Source organism: Lepus europaeus, chromosome 4 (genome assembly GCF_033115175.1).
Source record: "Lepus europaeus isolate LE1 chromosome 4, mLepTim1.pri, whole genome shotgun sequence".
In the NCBI taxonomy this organism is placed as follows: domain Eukaryota; kingdom Metazoa; phylum Chordata; class Mammalia; order Lagomorpha; family Leporidae; genus Lepus; species Lepus europaeus.
Window position 1 is genome coordinate 76,124,564 of NC_084830.1, and position 19,049 is coordinate 76,143,612.

General features: G+C 40.3%; 2 protein-coding genes across 13 annotated transcripts in view; one reads left to right on the forward strand and one right to left on the reverse strand.

Moving 5' to 3' along the window:
- CSPP1 (centrosome and spindle pole associated protein 1) overlaps positions 1-19,049 on the reverse strand; it is a 142,548-nt gene that overhangs the window by 122,311 nt on the left and 1,188 nt on the right. For 8 of the 12 annotated variants that reach the window (XR_009865718.1, XM_062188396.1, XM_062188394.1 and 5 more), the window contains 2 exons: positions 6,107-6,215; positions 3,099-3,198 (listed from right to left, as the gene is read on the reverse strand). Coding sequence is in view for 11 of the 12 variants with exons in the window: in XM_062188396.1 (XP_062044380.1) it covers positions 3,099-3,198; positions 6,107-6,205 (199 nt within the window). In the remaining variant the exon portion in view is untranslated. Of the gene's footprint in view, positions 1-3,098; positions 3,199-6,106; positions 6,216-18,351; positions 18,458-18,529; positions 18,704-19,049 lie in introns of those variants that run through there. The other 4 variants (XM_062188397.1, XM_062188395.1, XM_062188391.1 and 1 more) reach the window with 4 other exon arrangements.
- LOC133758704 (uncharacterized) lies at positions 8,306-18,868 on the forward strand. Its single transcript, XM_062189879.1, has 2 exons — positions 8,306-8,324; positions 18,012-18,868. Exons 1-2 carry the CDS (start codon positions 8,306-8,308, stop codon positions 18,866-18,868), a joined length of 876 nt encoding a protein of 291 aa, XP_062045863.1.

A 19,049-nucleotide genomic window follows, 5' to 3' on the forward strand; every position in this document is an offset into this window, starting at 1 on the left:
CTGAGCACTTAACTCCCCTTGTAGGACCTCGGTCCTTAATGAGTTGAACTGTGAGAATTAACTGCAAAACTTGTTCTCAAGCAGTACTTTATATATTGTGTGTGTGCAAACTGTTGAAATTTTTATTTAGTATAGAGTTGGTCTTCTATACATAAAGTTATATTAAAAATGAATCTTAATGAAGAATGGGAGTAGGAGGTAGGATGGGAGTGGGAGGGTGGGTATGGGGGGGAAGAACCAGTATATTCCTAAAGTTGTACCCATGAAATCTGCAATCATTAAATGAAATCTTTTAAAAATAAAATCTTTTAAGAATAAAAATGAGTAAACGTTATGATATGTAAATTATACCTCAGTAAAGCTGCTAAAAACCAAATACTTAATACTTTTCAGATATTTAACATTAAAATACGATGTCAAGAAGCACAGATATGGGGTCAGCATTGTGGCATAGCAGGTACAGCAGCAGCCTGCAATGCCAGCATGCTATATGGGCACTGGTTTGCGTCCTAGCCACTCCACTTCCGATACAGTTACCTGTTAATGGAGGACTGGGAAAAGCAGTGAAAGATGGTCCAAGTATTTGGGCCCCTGCCACCTCTGTGGGAGACCCAGATGAAGCTCCTGGCCCTGGCCATTGTGGCCATCTGGCAAGAGAACCAGCAGATGGAAGACCTCTTTCCTTCTCCATCTCCCTGACTCTTTCAAATAAAACTCTCCATTCTTTTGGTAATAATATATGAAAAGAATATTAAAAATTAATTTCTGAACACAAAATTTTTCCTTCAGAGATTCAGCTACAAGCTAAAATAACTACCATTTATAAACTACCATGAAAATTCATTTTTCTGTTTTCCTACACAGCTAATTGATAGTAATTTACAAATGTGTCATGTTCATGTTACTGCTTTATTACATCACTGAAATATTTCAGAGCAGGAAAGGCCAAACTAGAACACAAATGACTGTCAACTGTTTTGTACGGGACATGAAATTTAGCCTTCCACTATAAACACTGTGGAATTATCTTGATAAACACTTCTGGACTGTTTAATTCCTTGAGGATAGAGGGTATGATAGAAGATTACAAGCTCCCAACTCTCTTCAAAAGAATCTGAAGTACTGCATGAACTTGGATTTATTTATCATCCTAGAAAGGAACTTTTTCCTCACAAAGGAACCTAAAACTTATTTTTAAAAAAGATATAGTATTTAAGTTTATGGAGAAAATGTTCTAATTCTCACATTCAGAATGTAGTATAAAATATGAAACTAAACTGTAAAATCCATGAAGGCAATTCTCGTGCTTTATTCAATTTTATAATGTCTGGCACACAACTTGTACTCAAGAAATGTTTATCGAAGAACTAGGCAAATGAATATATAAACAAATGCCAGAGGAAATGTAGGGAATAAGGGGAGGAAAGGATATACTATTTTTAGTATTTCATTTCTGCTTTTAATAGACTGCATAGACAGGAGGTAGTAACACTGAGTAGAGAGGAGGTAGTAACTAATAATAGTTATGCATCTAGTTATATATGGTCATAATGGATGTTCTATTCTGTCAAGCAGAAAAGGACAATAATGCAGCAAGGAGGATATCTCCCAAGAGACTCACTTTCCCATACAGAGAAAAAGCAATTTATAGCTTTCTGAAAAGCCATATATTTAAGGAAGCTTTTACTAGTGTGCTTCAATTCTACTTGGTGAGTTTATATAAAGAATGTGAAAAGTGTGATTCATTTTCATTTGTAAATGTTGAAATTAAGTTTAATTTTATTTATCAAAGAGTATTTGCTTTTTGCCATTGATTCGGTAACAGTAATAACTGTCTTAGTAGACCAATAATATATAAGGCTTTCTGAATTATTCATAATTTTATTAATTTAAGCTTAATGTCAGGGCGCCGGATTCTGTCCCGGTTGCCCCTCTTCCGGTCCAGCTCTCTGCTGTGGCCCGGGAATGCAGTGGAGGATGGCCCAAGTGTTTGGGCCCTGCACCCCATGGGAGACCAGGAGAAGCACCTGGCTCCTGCCTTTGGATCAGCGCGGTGCGCCGGCCGCAGCACGCCAGCCACAGCGGCCATTGGAGGGTGAACCAACAGCAAAGGAAGACCTTTCTCTTTCTCTCTCTCTCTCTCTCTCTCTCTCTCACTGTTCACTCTGCCTGAAAAAAAAGAAAAACACTATTTCTTAATTTTTTCACCTGACACAAACATTTTATAGCATCAGAGATTAGGTTATAGAAATAAAATTAAGAACTGTATGGAGCAATTTTAAAAAATTTGTTCATTTTTATCTATGCATTAACAATGGCACTTCAATTAACTAAGTGAGCTAAGAAACATGGTAAGACTTACTTACTCAGCTGTTGTCTTCTGATGGTTCTGGTGGCAAGTAAAGCATTAGTGTCATTTTAGGGTCATCTGAAGTGATGTCACTTCATCAGTACAACATCAGTGACCCTCAGATAGTTTAACAGTATGTTGCTATAACAATTGAAAGTATTTGGTTTCTATGGTAGTTGTGGATCAAATTAAATATTTATTGCTAAAAGCATACAATCTTTAAAATTAATTCACCTATAACAAAGTACTCATAATGAAGAAAAAATATAAATTACTATAAAAGTACTCCTAATGAATAGAAAATATAAATTACCATAAAATATAAATTACCATAATTCTGTGTTGTGGTGCTGTAATAATGAAGTATATTTCCTTGAATTTTAAACAAAAGCAAGTCCACTACTTTTATTCAACAAATTATACAATTTCTCTCCCTTCCTCCCCCCGCCATCCCAAAGTCTCTCTCTCAAACACATACAAAGTTCCATTCAGACTTCCCAATTAACTTTTGGTTATATTGTATACAGCTATGATTTCCATAAATTATAACCAAAGCAGTATCACATAAAACAGACAAGTTCTCAATACAAGTTATTTTTACATGTAGCCTAGTTAGTCATGAAAGATTCCAAAAAGGAAAGTTACTAAGATTCCAAAGAAATATTTTATTTTTCTGACAGATGAAACTTTTTTGCAACAGTCTGTTAACAGATATGTTAAAATCAGCTTATCATCTTTAGTGACATACCTAAGGAACCCCTGGTTTGTTGACTGTTTGGTGGTATGTTTTCCTTAGCCATGGAGATTAATATTTTACTGTTTTCAGAAAGCTTCTCTGATGCCTGCCCCTGAAAGAGACATAATATTTACAAAAGCAGGGGCAAGAAAATCCACAAAATATACAATCCATCTCAAAATTTTTACTTTAAAAACTTGACAAAATTACATGGTACAGGCCGGCGCCGCGGCTCACTTGACTAATCCTCCACCTGTGGCGCTGGCACCCCAGGTTCTAGTCCTGGTTGGGGCACCAGATTCTGTCCTCATTGCTCCTCTTCCGGTCCAGCTCTCTGCTGTGGCCAGGGAAGGCAGTGGAGGATGGCCCAAGTGCTTGGGCCCTGCACCCGCATGGGAGACCAGGAGGAAGCACCTGGCTCCTGGCTTCAGATCAGCACAGCGCACCAGCCATAGCTGCCATTTGGGAGGTGAACCAACGGAAGGAAGACTTTTCTCTGCCTCTCTTTCTCTCTCTCACTGTCTAACTCTGCCTGTCAAAAAATAAAAATAAAAAAATAAAAAATTACATGGTACATCAAAAGAAATTTAATACTGTAATAAATAGCCTAATATTTAATTCATTCACTTACCAACAATTATTCACTGAGTTTTTAATAAGTATCAAGTATCACTCTAGGTGTTGAAAATATGAATTTTAAAAAATAAGAATTTCTGCCACCATAGAGCTTACAAATTACTGGAAAGACAAATAATAAATTAACTAGATAATGTAATGAATAAAAATGAGAGGGAAGGACTATGGAGAAAAAAATACAGCAAGGTTGGGAATGCTGGAGGACAGACAACAAGGCCTCACTGAGCAGGGGATTCAAACTAAGACTTGAAGATTATTATTTAAAGCTAGAGATTATAGGGTTTGGCATTGTGGTGTAGCAAGTTAAGCCACCACTTACTATAGCACCATCCTACATTAGAGTGCCAGTTTGAGTCCTACCTGCTATAATTTCTAAGCATCTCCCTACTAACGCATCTGGGAAAGTGGTGGCTCTAATACTTGGGCACCTGCCACCCATGTAGGAAGACTTAAGCCAAGTTCCAGGTTCCTGACTTTGGCCTGGCCCAGGCCTGGCCATAGCAGCCACTTGGGGAGTGAACCAGCAGATGGAAGATCTCTGTCTCTCCCCATCACTCTGTATTTCAAATTAACTAATTTTTTTTAAAGTACAGATTATAAAGCTGTATTTAAAGTTATGTCCTGGGAAAGCAGAAGATGGCCCAAATCCTTGGACCCCTGCACCTGAGTGGGAGACCGGGAAAAAGCTCCTGGCTCCAGACTGGCACAGCTCCGGCAACTGTGGCCAACTTGGGAGTGAACCAGCAGATGGAAGACCTTTCTCTCTCTCTGTCTCTCCTCTCTCTGTGTAACTCTTTCAAATTAATAAATCTTAAAAATAGTTATGTCACTCCAACTATGTAACTCTGAACACTGTAAACTGATGCAAAGTACTAGACAGTAATTAATCACACAGAATTTGGAACTAGATGAGGGCTCCAATGTTTAGCACTATGTGGACATTAGGAAATTACTTAACTCTTTTGAGTCTCGTTTTCTTGATCCATAAAATGGAAAGAAATTCTACCTACTTCACAAGCTCCTTGGTAGATTATTATGGAAGAAAGGTAACCTACTATAGTGATTCAGAACAAGCACTGGAGTCAGAATGCTAGGGATAAAATCCTAGTTCCTCCAACTCTTATCATCTTAGTCTCCTTATTTAACTTCCTGGTACCTACGTTTACTCATACAGAAAATTAAAACAGTACTTATCTCACAGTTTACAGTGAATTATAACCTTTTTTTTTTTTTTTTTTTTTTTGACAGGCAGAGTTAGACAGTGAGAGAGAGAGACAGAGAGATACTTCCGTTGGTTAACCCTCCAAATGGCCGCTACGGCCGGCACACTGCACCGATCCGAAGCCAGGAGCCAGGTGCTTCCTCCTGGTCTCCCATGCAGGTGCAGGGCCCAAGCACTTGGGCCATCCTCCACTGCCTTCCCTGGCCACAGCAGAGAGCTGGACTGGAAGAGGAGCAACCGGGACAGAATCCAGCGCCCCAACTGGGACTAGAACCTGGGTGCCAGCGCCGCAGGTGGAGGATTAGCCAAGTGAGCTGTGGTGCCGGCCATGAATTATAACCTCTTAAGACTATGCCTTGTCCATAGTTTGCATTCAATAAATGTTAACTATGTCAGTAAAATAACAACAATATTAGTGTGATCATGTTATTTATCATCTCAATGAGAATAACTTATGTCCAGGATAAATGCTAAACTAGATGAAAACACTAAGACAAAACGTAAACCAAAACTGTCTTGGGCAAACCAATTTATTTGGTTACTCTAATTATGATGGACCATATGGCAGAGATGAATTGAGATGCTGCATCTTCTACATACTGAGCCCATGAGAGAAGGTGCCATGTCTAGATTAATGCTGTACTCTGAGAGCCTAGTACAATCTCAATAATGTATTTGCTAAAAAGGATAATTACTCTCGCACCAAAATTAAGAAAACTTTCCAAACATTACTTTCAGAAACAATCATTTTAACAAATTAATATTCTAAAAATAGAAACTAAACTACTCAAATGAACTTTATAGAAAATTCAATAAATGAATTTTTTCATTTCATTCACAATATGAAAACTTGATTTTATATTTCTTCTGTTTTATATTCCAGATGTTATGTGTACTAAAATAGGTCTTATAATCATCTTATGAAGCACACAACTATTCATTAAAACTAACAAGTGAGAGGAGAAACAGATATAAAATATCACAAAAAACTGCATTCAAAACCACTGAAATGTTTTCTGGAGTCAGGCTCTCAGATTTACAAATTACAGCACAAACTAAAGTATAAAACAAGATCTCACAGAAGAGGATCTTCGCATTTATACAGGAATAATCTTCCAGGATAATTTAATGAAACATGTTGGAAGAAAATTATAAACTTTACCTTCATTTCCATGTAAGGTGGATCACGTTCCAATTCAGCTTTGTCTTTGGCCAATTTGGCTTTTCGCTCTTCAATAAATTCATCCAACTTATCAGCCATTCTGTAGATTCTAAAGGAAAAAAAATTCTTCAGTGAGCACAACTATATTGCAGTATTTTTAACCAAATTATTACCATGTAATCTTGGACCACTTAATCTCACTTAACAAACTGAGAACTTCAAACTTAATTAAGCTTGATCATAAATGTGTCTGCCTGGAGCAGGTGTTGTGGCATGGCGGGTAAAGCCACCATCTAGAGCCCATATGGGACCATTTAATGTTCCAGATGCTGCACTTCAGGTCCAATGTCCTAGGAAAGTAGCAGAAGATGGCCCAAGCATTTGAGGCCCTGTCACCCACGTGGGAGACTCAAATGAAGCTCCTGGTTTTGGCATGGTCCACAGGTGGCCACTGTGGCCATCTAGGGAGGGAACCAACAGATGGAAGATTTTTCTGTCTTTCCTTATCTCTCTGTAACTCTGCCTTTCAAAATAAATAAATATTTTTTAAAAATTAAAATTATTTTATATTTTAAAATTAAATATGCCTGGCACCAGTTTTGTGGTGTATCAAGTTAAGCCACTGCCTACAACACTGGCATCCAAATGGGTGCCTATTTGAGTCCTTGCTGCTCCACTTCTAATCCATCTCGGTGTCAGTGCACCTGGGAAAGCAGAAGATGCCCCAAATGTTTGAGCCCCTGTACCCCTGGGAAAAACTCCTATCTCCTGGCTTCAACCTGGCTCAGCACTGGCCGTTGCAGCCATGGCAAGTGAACCAGTGGAGGGAAGACCCCTCTCTCAGTCTTTCCCTCTCTCTGTAATTCTGCCTTTCAAATAAATAAAAATAAATCTGTGGTGCAGCGGGTTAAAGCCCTGGCCTGAAGCGCTGGCATCCCATATGGGCGTCAGTTCTAATCCCGGCTGCTCCTCTTCCAATCCAGCTCTCTGCAACAGCCTGGAAAAGCAGTAAAAGATGACCCAAGTCCTTGGGCCCCTGCACCCACATGGGAAACCCAGATAGAAACTCCTGGCTTCAAATCAGCATAGCCAACTGGGGAGTGAGCCAGTAGATGGAAGATCAATCAATCTCTCTCTCTCTCTCTCTCTCTCTCTCTCTCTCTCTCTCTCTGCCTCTCCCCTCTCTGTGTAACTCTGGCTTTCAAATACATCTTAAAAAAAAAAAAAAAAAAAAAAGTCCTGCCTGTTTCCTCTCCCAACACCCATGAAAAGCTTAAAACAACAAACTTTAAAAATCTGAATAAACTACATACAACTCAGAAAACAGCAGCAAAAAAATTAAAAACCTTTAATTCTTAAATCAAACCACCTCCCACTGTCAAAAAAATACTACTTGGAGAAAATTCCTAACTTATAGAAAAGTTACAAGAACACCTATATAGTCTTTACTAATTCCCTGAGTTTAAGATTTTGCTCCTACTTGCTTTATCCTTTGCTGTACACACAAGGCCACTGTCTACACAAACTTTTTCTAAAGTTATTCAGAGGATAAATCATATCAAAACCTTCTGCCCCTAAAGTCTTTAGTGTGTATTTTTCAAGAATTAGGTTATTTTCTTATATAATCTTAATACAATTAGCAACTTTGGTAATGATTTTTTAATCTCATCTATTTTCCACATTCCAGTTTTGAACTGCCCCAGGTTTGTCAACTAACCCAATTGTGGCTTTTAAAGCATATTTCTCTATCCAGATCAAGATCCAGTCTGGGTTAGGTATTGTTCTTCATTGTTATTTCCTAGCCTTCTTTAATTTGGAACTTATGTACAACCTTCCTTTGTCTTTTATGACATCAATATTTAATACAACCCAACCACTATCCTTTTAATTTTTTTTTAAACTTATTTTCACTATGTTTGAAAGGCAAAGCCTGAGAAACAGAGAAATACACAGATGACCCCTATGCTGGTTCACTTCCCACGTGCCTACAACAGCTAAGGCAGGGCCAGGTCAGAGCCATTTGCAAGGAACAAATCCGTATCTCCAACATGGGTGGCAGGCATCCAAGTCCTTGAGTCATCATCTGCTGCCTTCCAAGGTATGTGTTAGCAGACAGCTGGATTGGAAATGGAGTAAAAGACTTGAACCAGACACTCTAATATGGAATGCAGCATCTTAATCACTGTGCCAAAAACGCCCATGTCCACCCTCATCTGGGGTATGCCCGATTGTTTTTCATGAGTAAATTCAGGCTCTACATTTTCAGGAGGATTACTACTTAGGTGATAGTATCCTTCTCAATACTCCTGGCCCCTTATTAATGATATTTTTTAATCACCTGGTCAGAATGCTATCCAATTCCTGTACTACTGTTCCCTTCTAACAATAAGCAGTTTGTGAAAATTTTATTTATTTGAAATAGATGACAGAAATCTCCCAATACTGATTCACTCAAATACCCTCTACAGCAAGATCTGGGTCAGACTGAAGCTGGAAACACAATTCAGGTTTCCCACGCTGGTGGCAGGGACCCAACTACTTGAACCATCTGCCGCCTCCCAGGATGCACATTAGGAGGAAGCAGGAATTGGGAGTTCAGGCACTTCAATATGGGAAGCTGATGCACACCTCAAATGGGATCTCAACCTCCAGAGGCCCACCTGAAATAGTTTTAGATAATGCAAATTTCCTACTCCTCAAAAAAATCTCCCAACTAGAGTAAGCACTGATTGATGATTCTTAATTCAATCACTGACTCTAGATGGCTGCAAAATGCTAATTTTCCAATTGCACCACTCCATGCATTTTATTTCCTAGCCAGCACTTATCAACCTTTTGTAAACAAGATCTCTCCATTCATCTTCATTTATTTATTGGTTTATTATCAAATGTATAATACTGATTTTTTTCTAATTAGCCCTAGGATCTCCTTTAAATGCATTTTGCTCTAATTGAGGAATAATTTACATGCCATAAAATTCACCTATTTTAGTGAACAGCTCCATGAATTTAACATACTGCTTCTGAGAGTCGTCTTTGCTAGTAAGTACTGCATGGGAGTACCACATTTTGTTTATCTACTCAACTGTATCTGGACATAGCCACTCACCTAGAGTTTCCATTTTTTGTTGCTGTGAACGAACATTCATGTACAGGTTTTAGTGTGGACACATGAGGGTACTTCAAAATGTTCATGGAAGATGAAATTAAATGGTAAGTTTGGGGCAGACATTTGGCCTAGAAATTTAAAATGCCAATGGGATGAGTCCATCCAAGTTGGAATGTCTAAGCCTGAGTCCCAGTTTTGCTCCAATTCCTGCTAATAAGAACCCTAGAAACAGGAGGTGATGGCTCTGGTAGTTGAGTCCCTAATCCTCAAGTGGGAGACCTGAATTTCCAGCTACCAGCTCAATCTGGCCATAATCCAGATGTTGTGGGCATTCAGAGGTGAACCAGTGGATGGGAACTGGGATGCCTTTCTCTTTCTCCCCCTCCCCTTCTTTCACTCTTCCTGTGAAATAAATTTTGTAAATATTTTAGTAAAAAACTCAAAATCTATACATATAAGACTGTTTCAAAATGTTTACAGAAAATGCACATGCAAACTATGCATGGATTTCAAAATTTTTTGCATCAAATTAAACTTAGCTTTTCATTCTTTTTTCATTAACTTTTTCAAGTCTCCTTGCCTGTTTTTAATTCTCTTCCATATAGAGCTAGACCCCTATATATGCTGGATCATATGAATTCTATGTTCAACATTTAAAGGAACTATTAAACAGTTCTTCAAAGTAGCAAGTTACTTTACAGGGTGGGCATTTGATGCAGGGCTTAAGATCCTACTTATGAGAGGGAGGCTGAGGAAGCAGTTGAGTCATGTATAAGTAATCGTTCTTATTATCTCAAAGACCTAAAGGATATGGGTTTGGTTCCCCTTGCTCTAAAGATAAACAAATGGGGGGGAGTGGATTGTGGCACAGTGGATTAAGCCACTGCCTCCCGCACCACCAGATCGTGTATAAGCACCAGTTCAAGTCCCAGCTGCTCCACTTCTAATCCAGCTCCCTGTTAATGAGCCTGGGAAAACAGCAGAAGATGGTCCAAGTACCTGGGCCCCTGACACTCATGTAGGAGATCCAGTAGAGTCTCAGGCTTGCTCTTTTTCAAACAAATTTTAAACAAGATGAACAGACCAGGCTTTAGGAGGCCAAGGCTAACTTAGATTGACTTATGGCTCACTATTTGTCCATTGTAATACATTAGCATGCAAAATAACATACCTACCAGCTACCAAGGCAGGAAATATCAGACCATATAAGATTCCAGGAAATTTCCACCTACTTCACAAAAAAACCATGAATATTCCTTAACTTCATTAGAATGTACCTCTCCTTTCATTAAATGAACACATAACATTCAACAGTTCAGACATGGCCAGCTCCCCTCCAAAGAGGTCCCATTCTATCTGGGGAGAGTATATCTTTACTTTCTCAGTATAACATTTGCTGGTTGCCAAGTTTTGCTATTCTCCAACTAGCTCCTGAATTTCTCTTAAACTCAAGTCAAGGACATGAATAACAAGCAGCCCTGGCTGCCTGGGGCCACCTGGACTAACAGCTCTGCTTCCCATCCAGCTCCCTGCTAAAGCACACTCTGGGAGGCAGAAGATGGCTCAAGTACTTGGGTTCCTGCCACCTATATGGAAGGCCCAGACTGAGTTCCAACCCTAGCTGTTGAGGGCATTTGGAGAGTGAACCAGTGGATGGAAGATCTTTCTCTGCTTTTCAAATTAAGAAGGAAAAAAAATGTGGGTACAAAATTGTATATTCCAATTAGCAATATATGAAGCCTGTATTTCCATATAACCTTGTCCAGGCTTGGTATGTCAGTCTTATTGATCTTATTCTATTGGTATGTAGTACTCTTTTTGGTTTAATTTGCATTTTTCTAATGACAATGTTGGCCACTTTTTCATATATTTACCATTCATATATACATATAATCATTAGCAAATGTCAATTCAAATCTTCTAGCCATTTTTACAATTAGATTGCTTTCTTATTATCAGGTTGTAGGATTTCATTATATACATGGATACAAGTCCTTTAACAAAGAAGTTTAGTAAATATTTTTCCCAGTCTCTATAAACTTTCTTAATGTTTTCTTTTTTAATGTTTCAACACCAAAAGTATTTCGTTTTTATGAAGTCCAGTTGATGAATTTTTCAGCAATTTTAATGTTTGTGATATGTCCTAAGAAATCTCTGCCTAACCTAAGATCAATTTTTTTTCTATTTTCTTTCATAAGTTATTTTTTATAGTTTACAAATGATGGAAGGTAAGGGTCAAGATTCAGGGTTTTTTGCATACGAATATTCTCATATCATGTTTTTGAAAAGACTATCCTTCCCTCATTCAACGTAGGATGCTTCTGAAAATACATTTTCCAAAACTCATCCAATTTAGGGACTAAGTTAAATGTCAAGAAAAAAAGAGCTACTAATGACCACAGTTTTTTTTGTTTTTACATTTTATGGCCAACATTTTAAGATCTGGAAACTAATGGTGGAATCCTGGAGAGAAAGAAGTCAGAAGAAGTTGGCAGATTTGGAAAGGTTTGGTTCACAAATAAAGTTGTAGTTAGTAAAAGTTGCTAATGGGAATTTCCAGCAGATGGTTAAAAATCCAAGACTCAAATTAAAAGAAATTAAACATACGAGCTATGTTTATTTAAGTGTTAACTATTGGGGGCCGGTGCTGCAGTGCAGTGGGTTAAAGCCCTGGCCTGAAGCACCGGCATCCCATATGGACACCGGTTCTAGTCCCGGCTGCTCCTCTTCCAATCCAGCTCTCTGCAACAGCCTGGAAAAGCAGTAGAAGATGGCCCAAGTCCTTGGGTCCCTGCACCTGCATGGGAGACCCAGAAGCTCCTGGCTTCAGATCGGCACAGCTCCAGCCGTTGCAGCCATCTGGGGAGTGAGCCAGCGGGTGGAAGACCTCTCTCTGTCTCTACCTATCTCTGTAACTCTTTCAAATAACTAAAATAATTTTTTTTTAAAGTTAACTATTTTAAAGGTAATAGTTAACACCCTAGTAAGTAAGCACAGGTAGAAAACATGAGATGAGCTAGAACTAAATGTTGAGCAATGTTCACATGAGAGGATGACAGAAGAATTGAAGCTGGTAAAAAACAGAAAGGAGAGAGTGGATGTTTGGTCTAGTGGTTAAGATACTTTTTTTTTTTTTTCTTTTTGACATTTTAAGAAGGCCCACATCCCACAACTGAGTGCCTAGGTTCAAGTTCTGGCTCAACTCAATTTCAGCTTCCTGCTAAGAGACATTCTAGGAGGCAGCAAGTGATAGCTCAAGTATTTGGGTTCCTGACACCCACAAGGGAGACTTGGATTGAGTTTCTTGTTCCCAGGTTGGGTCTGGCCCAGACTCAGCTTTTGAGGGCACTTTAAGAGTGAACCAGAAAACAGGAGTTGCTTGTCTTTCTGCCTCCAAAATTTAAAACAAAGAAGGAATAATTAAAAGAATATAAAGAAAACCAAGTTAACATAATTAGTGAAAAAAAGAGGAAAAGCAGAGAACTGATGAACAATAACAAATGCCAGAGTTAAAGAAATAAAACACCCACTGAATTTCATGTCTGAGGGTCAATGATAATCTGCAAAAATGCAGAAAAGCAAGCTTTACCTGAGAGCTATGTTGAAACTTTTATCTGGAAAGCAGTATATAATGTGACCCTCATGTTATTATTTACTTCCAAAAAGAGCACTAATTTTGAAATACCACTTTAGCAAAACATTCTGAACAAAAGTTAATATATTTCATTTTTAATTTGTTCATTGTCATAAAGGATCATACGAGTAAAAATTCAGAACAATCCTACAAGTTTTAATGTTAAAATAAACTTCTTAAAATAGTTTTCCTATTAGTTTTATATCTGATAGAAGTAAAAGATAATGGGATAGTGCATTTATTTTACTATAGGATTTTATACAAGATTTGGCAGAAATGTTAAGTCTTTAAAAGGAAAAAAAAAAAAAAACTAAGAAGCCTGCTTCAGGGGCTAGCCTCAAGTTTCAATGGGTTAAGCTGCCACCTGTGATGCAGGCATTCCACAGGGGTGCCAAAGCTGCTCCACTTTTGATCCAGTCCCTGCTAACATACCAGGGAAAGCAGCAAAACATGGACCAAGTACTTGACCCCCTGCTACTCCACTTGGTAGACCCAGATGAGGCTCCTGGCTTTGTTCTGGCCCAGGCCCAGTCATTGTGGCCATTTGGAGAGAACACAAGCGGATGGAAGATCTTTCTCTCTGTAACTCTTTCAAAGAAATAAATTTTTAAAAACAAAAAGCAGCAGCAGCCTCTTTCACACTGATCTAATGTTTCCATACATTCTTAATTTCTCTTTACTATAAAAATTTAGCATCAATTATTATAAATGTTTGAAAGGTTTATTTAAAAGGCAGAGAGGTCTTCCATCTGCTGGTTCACTCCCCAGATGGCCCAATGGCCAGAGCCAAGAACCAGGGGCTTCTTCCAGGCCTCCCATAAAGGTGCAGGGGCTCAAGGACTTGGGCCATCTTCTACTGCTCTTCAGGGCACATTATCAGGGAGCTGGATCAGAAGTGGTGCAGCTGGGACTTGAACCAACACCCGTTTGGGATGCTGGCACTGCAGGCGGCAGCTTTACCTGCTATGCAACAGTGCTGGCCTCAATTATTATAAATTCTAGTAGTGTTAAGTAACCATCATGGTAATAAAACATCTTTAATCAATGGTAGTAAGCACAGTATATGCCAAAATACAAGATTTATTAAGAAACTTTTTTAATCATTAATTTTGTCCTACTGCCTAATTTGATAACATCTTTAACATTAAATTAGGGGTGGGCATTTTACACAGTAGTTAAGACACTACTTGGGACACCCGCATCCCATATCAGTTCTGCCTGGTTAGAATGCTGGCCCCAGTACCCATTCCTACTTCCTGTTCAAGCATACTCTAGGAGGCAGTAGGTGATGATGGTTCAAGTAATTGGGTCTCTGACATCCAAGGGGTAGACCTGGATTGAGTTCCAGGCTCCTGGCTTCATTTTGGTCCAGGCTTAGCTGTTGTGGGCATCTGCAGGTAAAGGAGAGGACAGAAAATCTTTGTCTCTCCTTCAAATAATTTTTTTTTAAATTAAAGAATCAAAGACACTAACAAACTTTCTCTTGTTAATAACCTCCAACCAAAAACCAGAAGAAACACCACTCCAGCTGAACAAGCTAGATTGCCTACTCATTGTATTAAGGGACGGACTGAGAACGCACACCACAGGAAACCTCAGTAACGTGTTAGAAAAGACATGATTGGGGCTTATGCTGGGTGACCTGGGATAATACTTAAGAAATCAGAACTTTGCTCAGGATTGAATGCTACCAGGAAGCAAGGGTAATTCTGTCATTGGAGACCTTAACAATTCTTACCTACAGTGTGATGCTTAAGCTGTAACTGGTAAAGCTGCAGTTGTCAAACACATCAGCTGGGAAAATACATGTCTGGTATTTCGTAGTCTGGACAACGCTCATGTTTTGTCTATGTTTGGTGACCCATTAGAGAATAGCCTTCACTTGATGCTGATATTCTTTCTGCACCAATGTTTATCTTCAACTTAACACCAACTTATTGTCAATGCCAAGCCAGTTCCTAGCAACACCAAGGCCAACTTCTAACTATCCTGCAGTTTTCTTTCTCACCCCTAAAAGTATGTAACAACATGAAACATGACTGAACAAGGAAACTGTTCATGAATTAGTGAATAAGAGACTGGGTTGATGGTTACAGCCTATGTACATGGAATATTTATAATGTAAACATTGTTGCAAGAACAATCAATGGAGACCTAAATAGGATTATTTATCTTTCTGAAACTCTATAATGTAAAATCACAACATTTTTCAGGACTTTATTACCAGGTATTTTCCCCCAACAGCTGTATACACAGATTATAGATTATAACTGAAAGATCTGGATTTAAAACTCATCTTCATCACTAATTGCCTACGTCATTGACCTCTTAATATGTCTGTTAACCTCTTTCTATGCCTGATTCCTCATCTATAAAGTGGAAATACTGTCTATTCCAGAGTTAAAATGTATATAAAATGTATAAAATAGAACCTGATACCTAAAAACCAACAAATCAGGTATATTACTAATTACTGTGTTTTCATAATCTTTTCTATATATATTCACTTTTAAGAAGAAAATCTTCAAACTTAAAGTATGCTAAGATTTAAATCACCAATACTCAACTCTTTTTTTTAAAAAAAAGATTTTATTTATTTGAATGGCAGAGTTAGACAGAGGGAGAGAGGGGGAGAAAGAGAAAAGAGGAAGAAAAGAGAGAAAGAGAAAGAGATATCGATCTTCCATCCACTGATTTACTCCCCAAATAGCCACAACAGCCAGGGCTGAGCCAGACTGAAGCCAGAAGCCAAGAGCTTTCTCAGGGTCTCCCATATGGGTACAGAAGCACAAGCACTTGGGCCATCGTCCACTGGTTTTTCCAGGCCCCCAAAATTGACTCTTGATTATAACAATGAAATACCCACATCTCCGGGGGCCCTTTACATTTACCATATATTTAGAAATATGAGCAGACCACAACATATCCATTCTACAAATCCAGAAAATAGAACCTAAAAATACTGAGTGATTCTCTCTCGAATTTTATAAATCACAAAGAAAGGCAGAAATGTTGCTCCTATCCTTTTATCTCTTAAAGAATGGAATGTAAATTTCCTCACCACTACAGAAGCATGAAAAGGAAAATGACTCCCCTCTCAAAGCAGGAGAATCTACGCTAGATTCTTGAAGAATAAAGAGTAAAAGATGACCTTTGCCCTCAAACCTAGCTAGAACGGGTTTTAGGGTTTGAATGTGAGAAAAACCAAACAAATTCGAATGTCTGGAACTCCAAATAGAACCTGGAAAGGATATAGAGATTTAACTGTGATTAAAATAGTCACTAAGTGGGGTAGACCTTTGGTGTAGCAGTTAATGAGTTGCTTGAAAACAGCTGCATCCCATATTGGAGTACCTGGGTTCAAAGTCCCAGCTCCTCTTCCAATTCCAACTTTCTGCTAACACACACCATGGCAGCACACGATGGCTCAAGGAGTTGAGTTCTTGCCACCAACATGGAAGACACAGATTGAGTCCCAGGCACCTGGCTTTGACCTGGCTCAGCCCCAGCTATTGTAGGTATTTGGAGATTGAACCAACAGGTGGAAGTATGTGTGTGCACACAACTTTCATATAAAAATAAATTTTAAAAAAATCATTGAAATTGTGAGAGAAGTTGTCTGGAAAAAAGTACCCTAGAATAGAACAGAAAAAAAAAAAAAAAAAAGAAAAACCTCAGATAGATAATATATGGGCTTGCAGTTGTGGGGAGGAACCTGTGATCTTTCAAGTTTTAGAAGACAGGGAAGGAGGAATGAGATAACCAGCACAAAGTTTCGGATATCCATCCATATGAGCAACGAATTTCCATGGGTATATCCAAATGTCGACAAATATCCCAAGTGCTGCTAAGAAGTAAACACTATGTTGCTGAGCAAAGAAAGAGGTTGGAAGACAGGATAAAAAGTGCATAAAGAAATAAAATTTTGAAGTCTTTTAGCAGCTACTAATAATGCCCATAAGGGATGCTGGGAAGATATAAAAATTTTTTAAAGATGTAACTCAGAACATCCATGGCAGACACAAAGATTTATCAATGATTAAAATAATCAGTAAGGGGTGGGCAACTGGCATAGCAGTTAAAACCCTGCTTGCATCCCCTATGGGAAAACCTCAGTCCAAGTCCTAGCTCCACTCCAACTGCAGCTTCCTGCTAATGCACACCCTGAGAGGCAGCAGGTGATAGCATGGAAAACAGCCAGGGCTCTGCCACTCATGTAGGAGACTGAGCACCAAACTCCCTGCCACTGTGGACATCCGGTGATTGAATCAGGGGAGTGCTCCTTCTCCCAATCTCCCCCTCAACTAAACTTTAAGAAAAAAATGGAGACTAAGAGCAACAGTACACAAGAATACATCAGATGGCTTTCAGGTTATGTCAAATTGCCAACACACTGATTCAAACACCTTTGTGTACCACTCAGGAAGGTGTTAAAATAATCATCTGAAATTTGTTCAAATACATAAGTAGTTAAGGAACATTTGTCTGAAAACTTCATTTGGGGGAAAAAAAAAATCCTTCACTGAAAGTACCCTGTTTCATTTTGTCTAAATACAGCCACTCCTCCTAGAAGATTATTGGTGCTGCAAAAAATCCAAAACTTCATCCATGTGGAGTATTTCCACAAATATTTGAAGAGAAAGCAAAACAATTTTCATAGGAAATAGAAAGATTCAGAGAAAAGAAGGCATTTTGCAGGCTTCTGTGGGATTCCTGTTCGCTTGTCAAGACAAACCAGTCTTTCCTATAAAATAGAACCTCTCAAAGGGTAACTGGCATGAATAAACTCATACTGGTTGCTTGTAGGTCCTTGCACCTTCCAAGGTGTAGAGAAACAAAGTGGTGGCTCTCTTCGGAAGCCTCCCCTAAAACCCTAGTTAAGCTTCTTACTTCTATAATCTCGAGAGCCAGCCTCTCTCAAACGACGAAGATCCCTAACATTTACTCAAAACTGGTTTTAAATTCCAAATAATAATCCTAAAATGAAGGCAGTTAAAAAGAGAAAGTTCAAGCTCCGGGGACCAGGCAGGCACAGGTGGGAAACAGGGTAACAGCACCGACCTCACAGGGCTATGATGAAGATTAAACAATTCCACCTGCAAAGCAAATCACTGCGAACAGTGCTTTGGCGTACAAGCACTCCTAGGTTAAACATTCCCCAGCACCTTGGAGGAAGAAAGGCGCTCCGGGAGGCTTAGCGGAGGCCCGGCCATCGGGGAGGGAAGGCACAGGGGAGCCGAGGCATCGCTTCCCTCCGGGCGCTCGGGACTTCCGACCCTTTGGGAAGCGTCAGGGCGTTGTCAGGCAACCGACTCCCAACAGCACCCGAGGAGGCAGGGGCGAGCGACTCGAGACTCACCAACGCACCGCCCCCGGGCTGGGGAACTGCCGTCCCTGCAACCCAGGCACCGCCCCGGACCGGCTGCCGCGAGACCCCGCTGGCAGGGAACCCTCACCTCCAACCCGTGTAACCTCCTTACCGCCGCCAGCTCGACTACCTACCTGCCTCCCCCGTCCCGCTCCGCGGGCCCGAGACGAGCCCCTCGCCCGGCAAGAACCCCTTCACCGCCCGGCCCCTGTAACTCGGGCACCGCTGCCGGCCGGGTCGCCGCCAGACCCTCGCCCCAGGTCCGCGATTCCGGCTCGGACACCCTCACCTCCACCTCACCCTAGGCCTCACCCTGCCGTGCCTGCTCCCCACCTGCGGCCAGCTGACTCAGACCAGCAGGCTCGCGTCTTGGGAGACGCACAGCGTCCAACTAAGGTTCTTAGCGGTTCCCAGAGGTGGCCGCGGCCTCCTGGCGCGCGAACACAGTCACACTCAAGCCGGCCGGGACTCCGCCTCTCAGGCTGGGCTCTCCGCCCGCCTTTCGCCAACGGCCAGGCGCAGCCCCGCCTCCAGAGCGGCCGCTTCAGAAGACCGCGCGGCCGAGGGCGCCCCCTGCCTGCCCGGAGGACGCACAGCCACCCACCTGCGCCCAGGGTTTTGTTAAACTTTGGGAGTCGCTTCCCAAATTGAATTAATTCCTGCCTTCCAACCCACCACTAGGCGGTCGATCCGAGGACAGCCTGAGTCTGAGGTCGGGGAAGGGAGAGGCAGTAAGAAGAATACCAATGGCACACTCTCCTAAGCCAGGAGTCTGGTCAGCGCAAGTCCTGGGCTTTCAATACCATTTTCAACGTGTAATTCAATTCACACC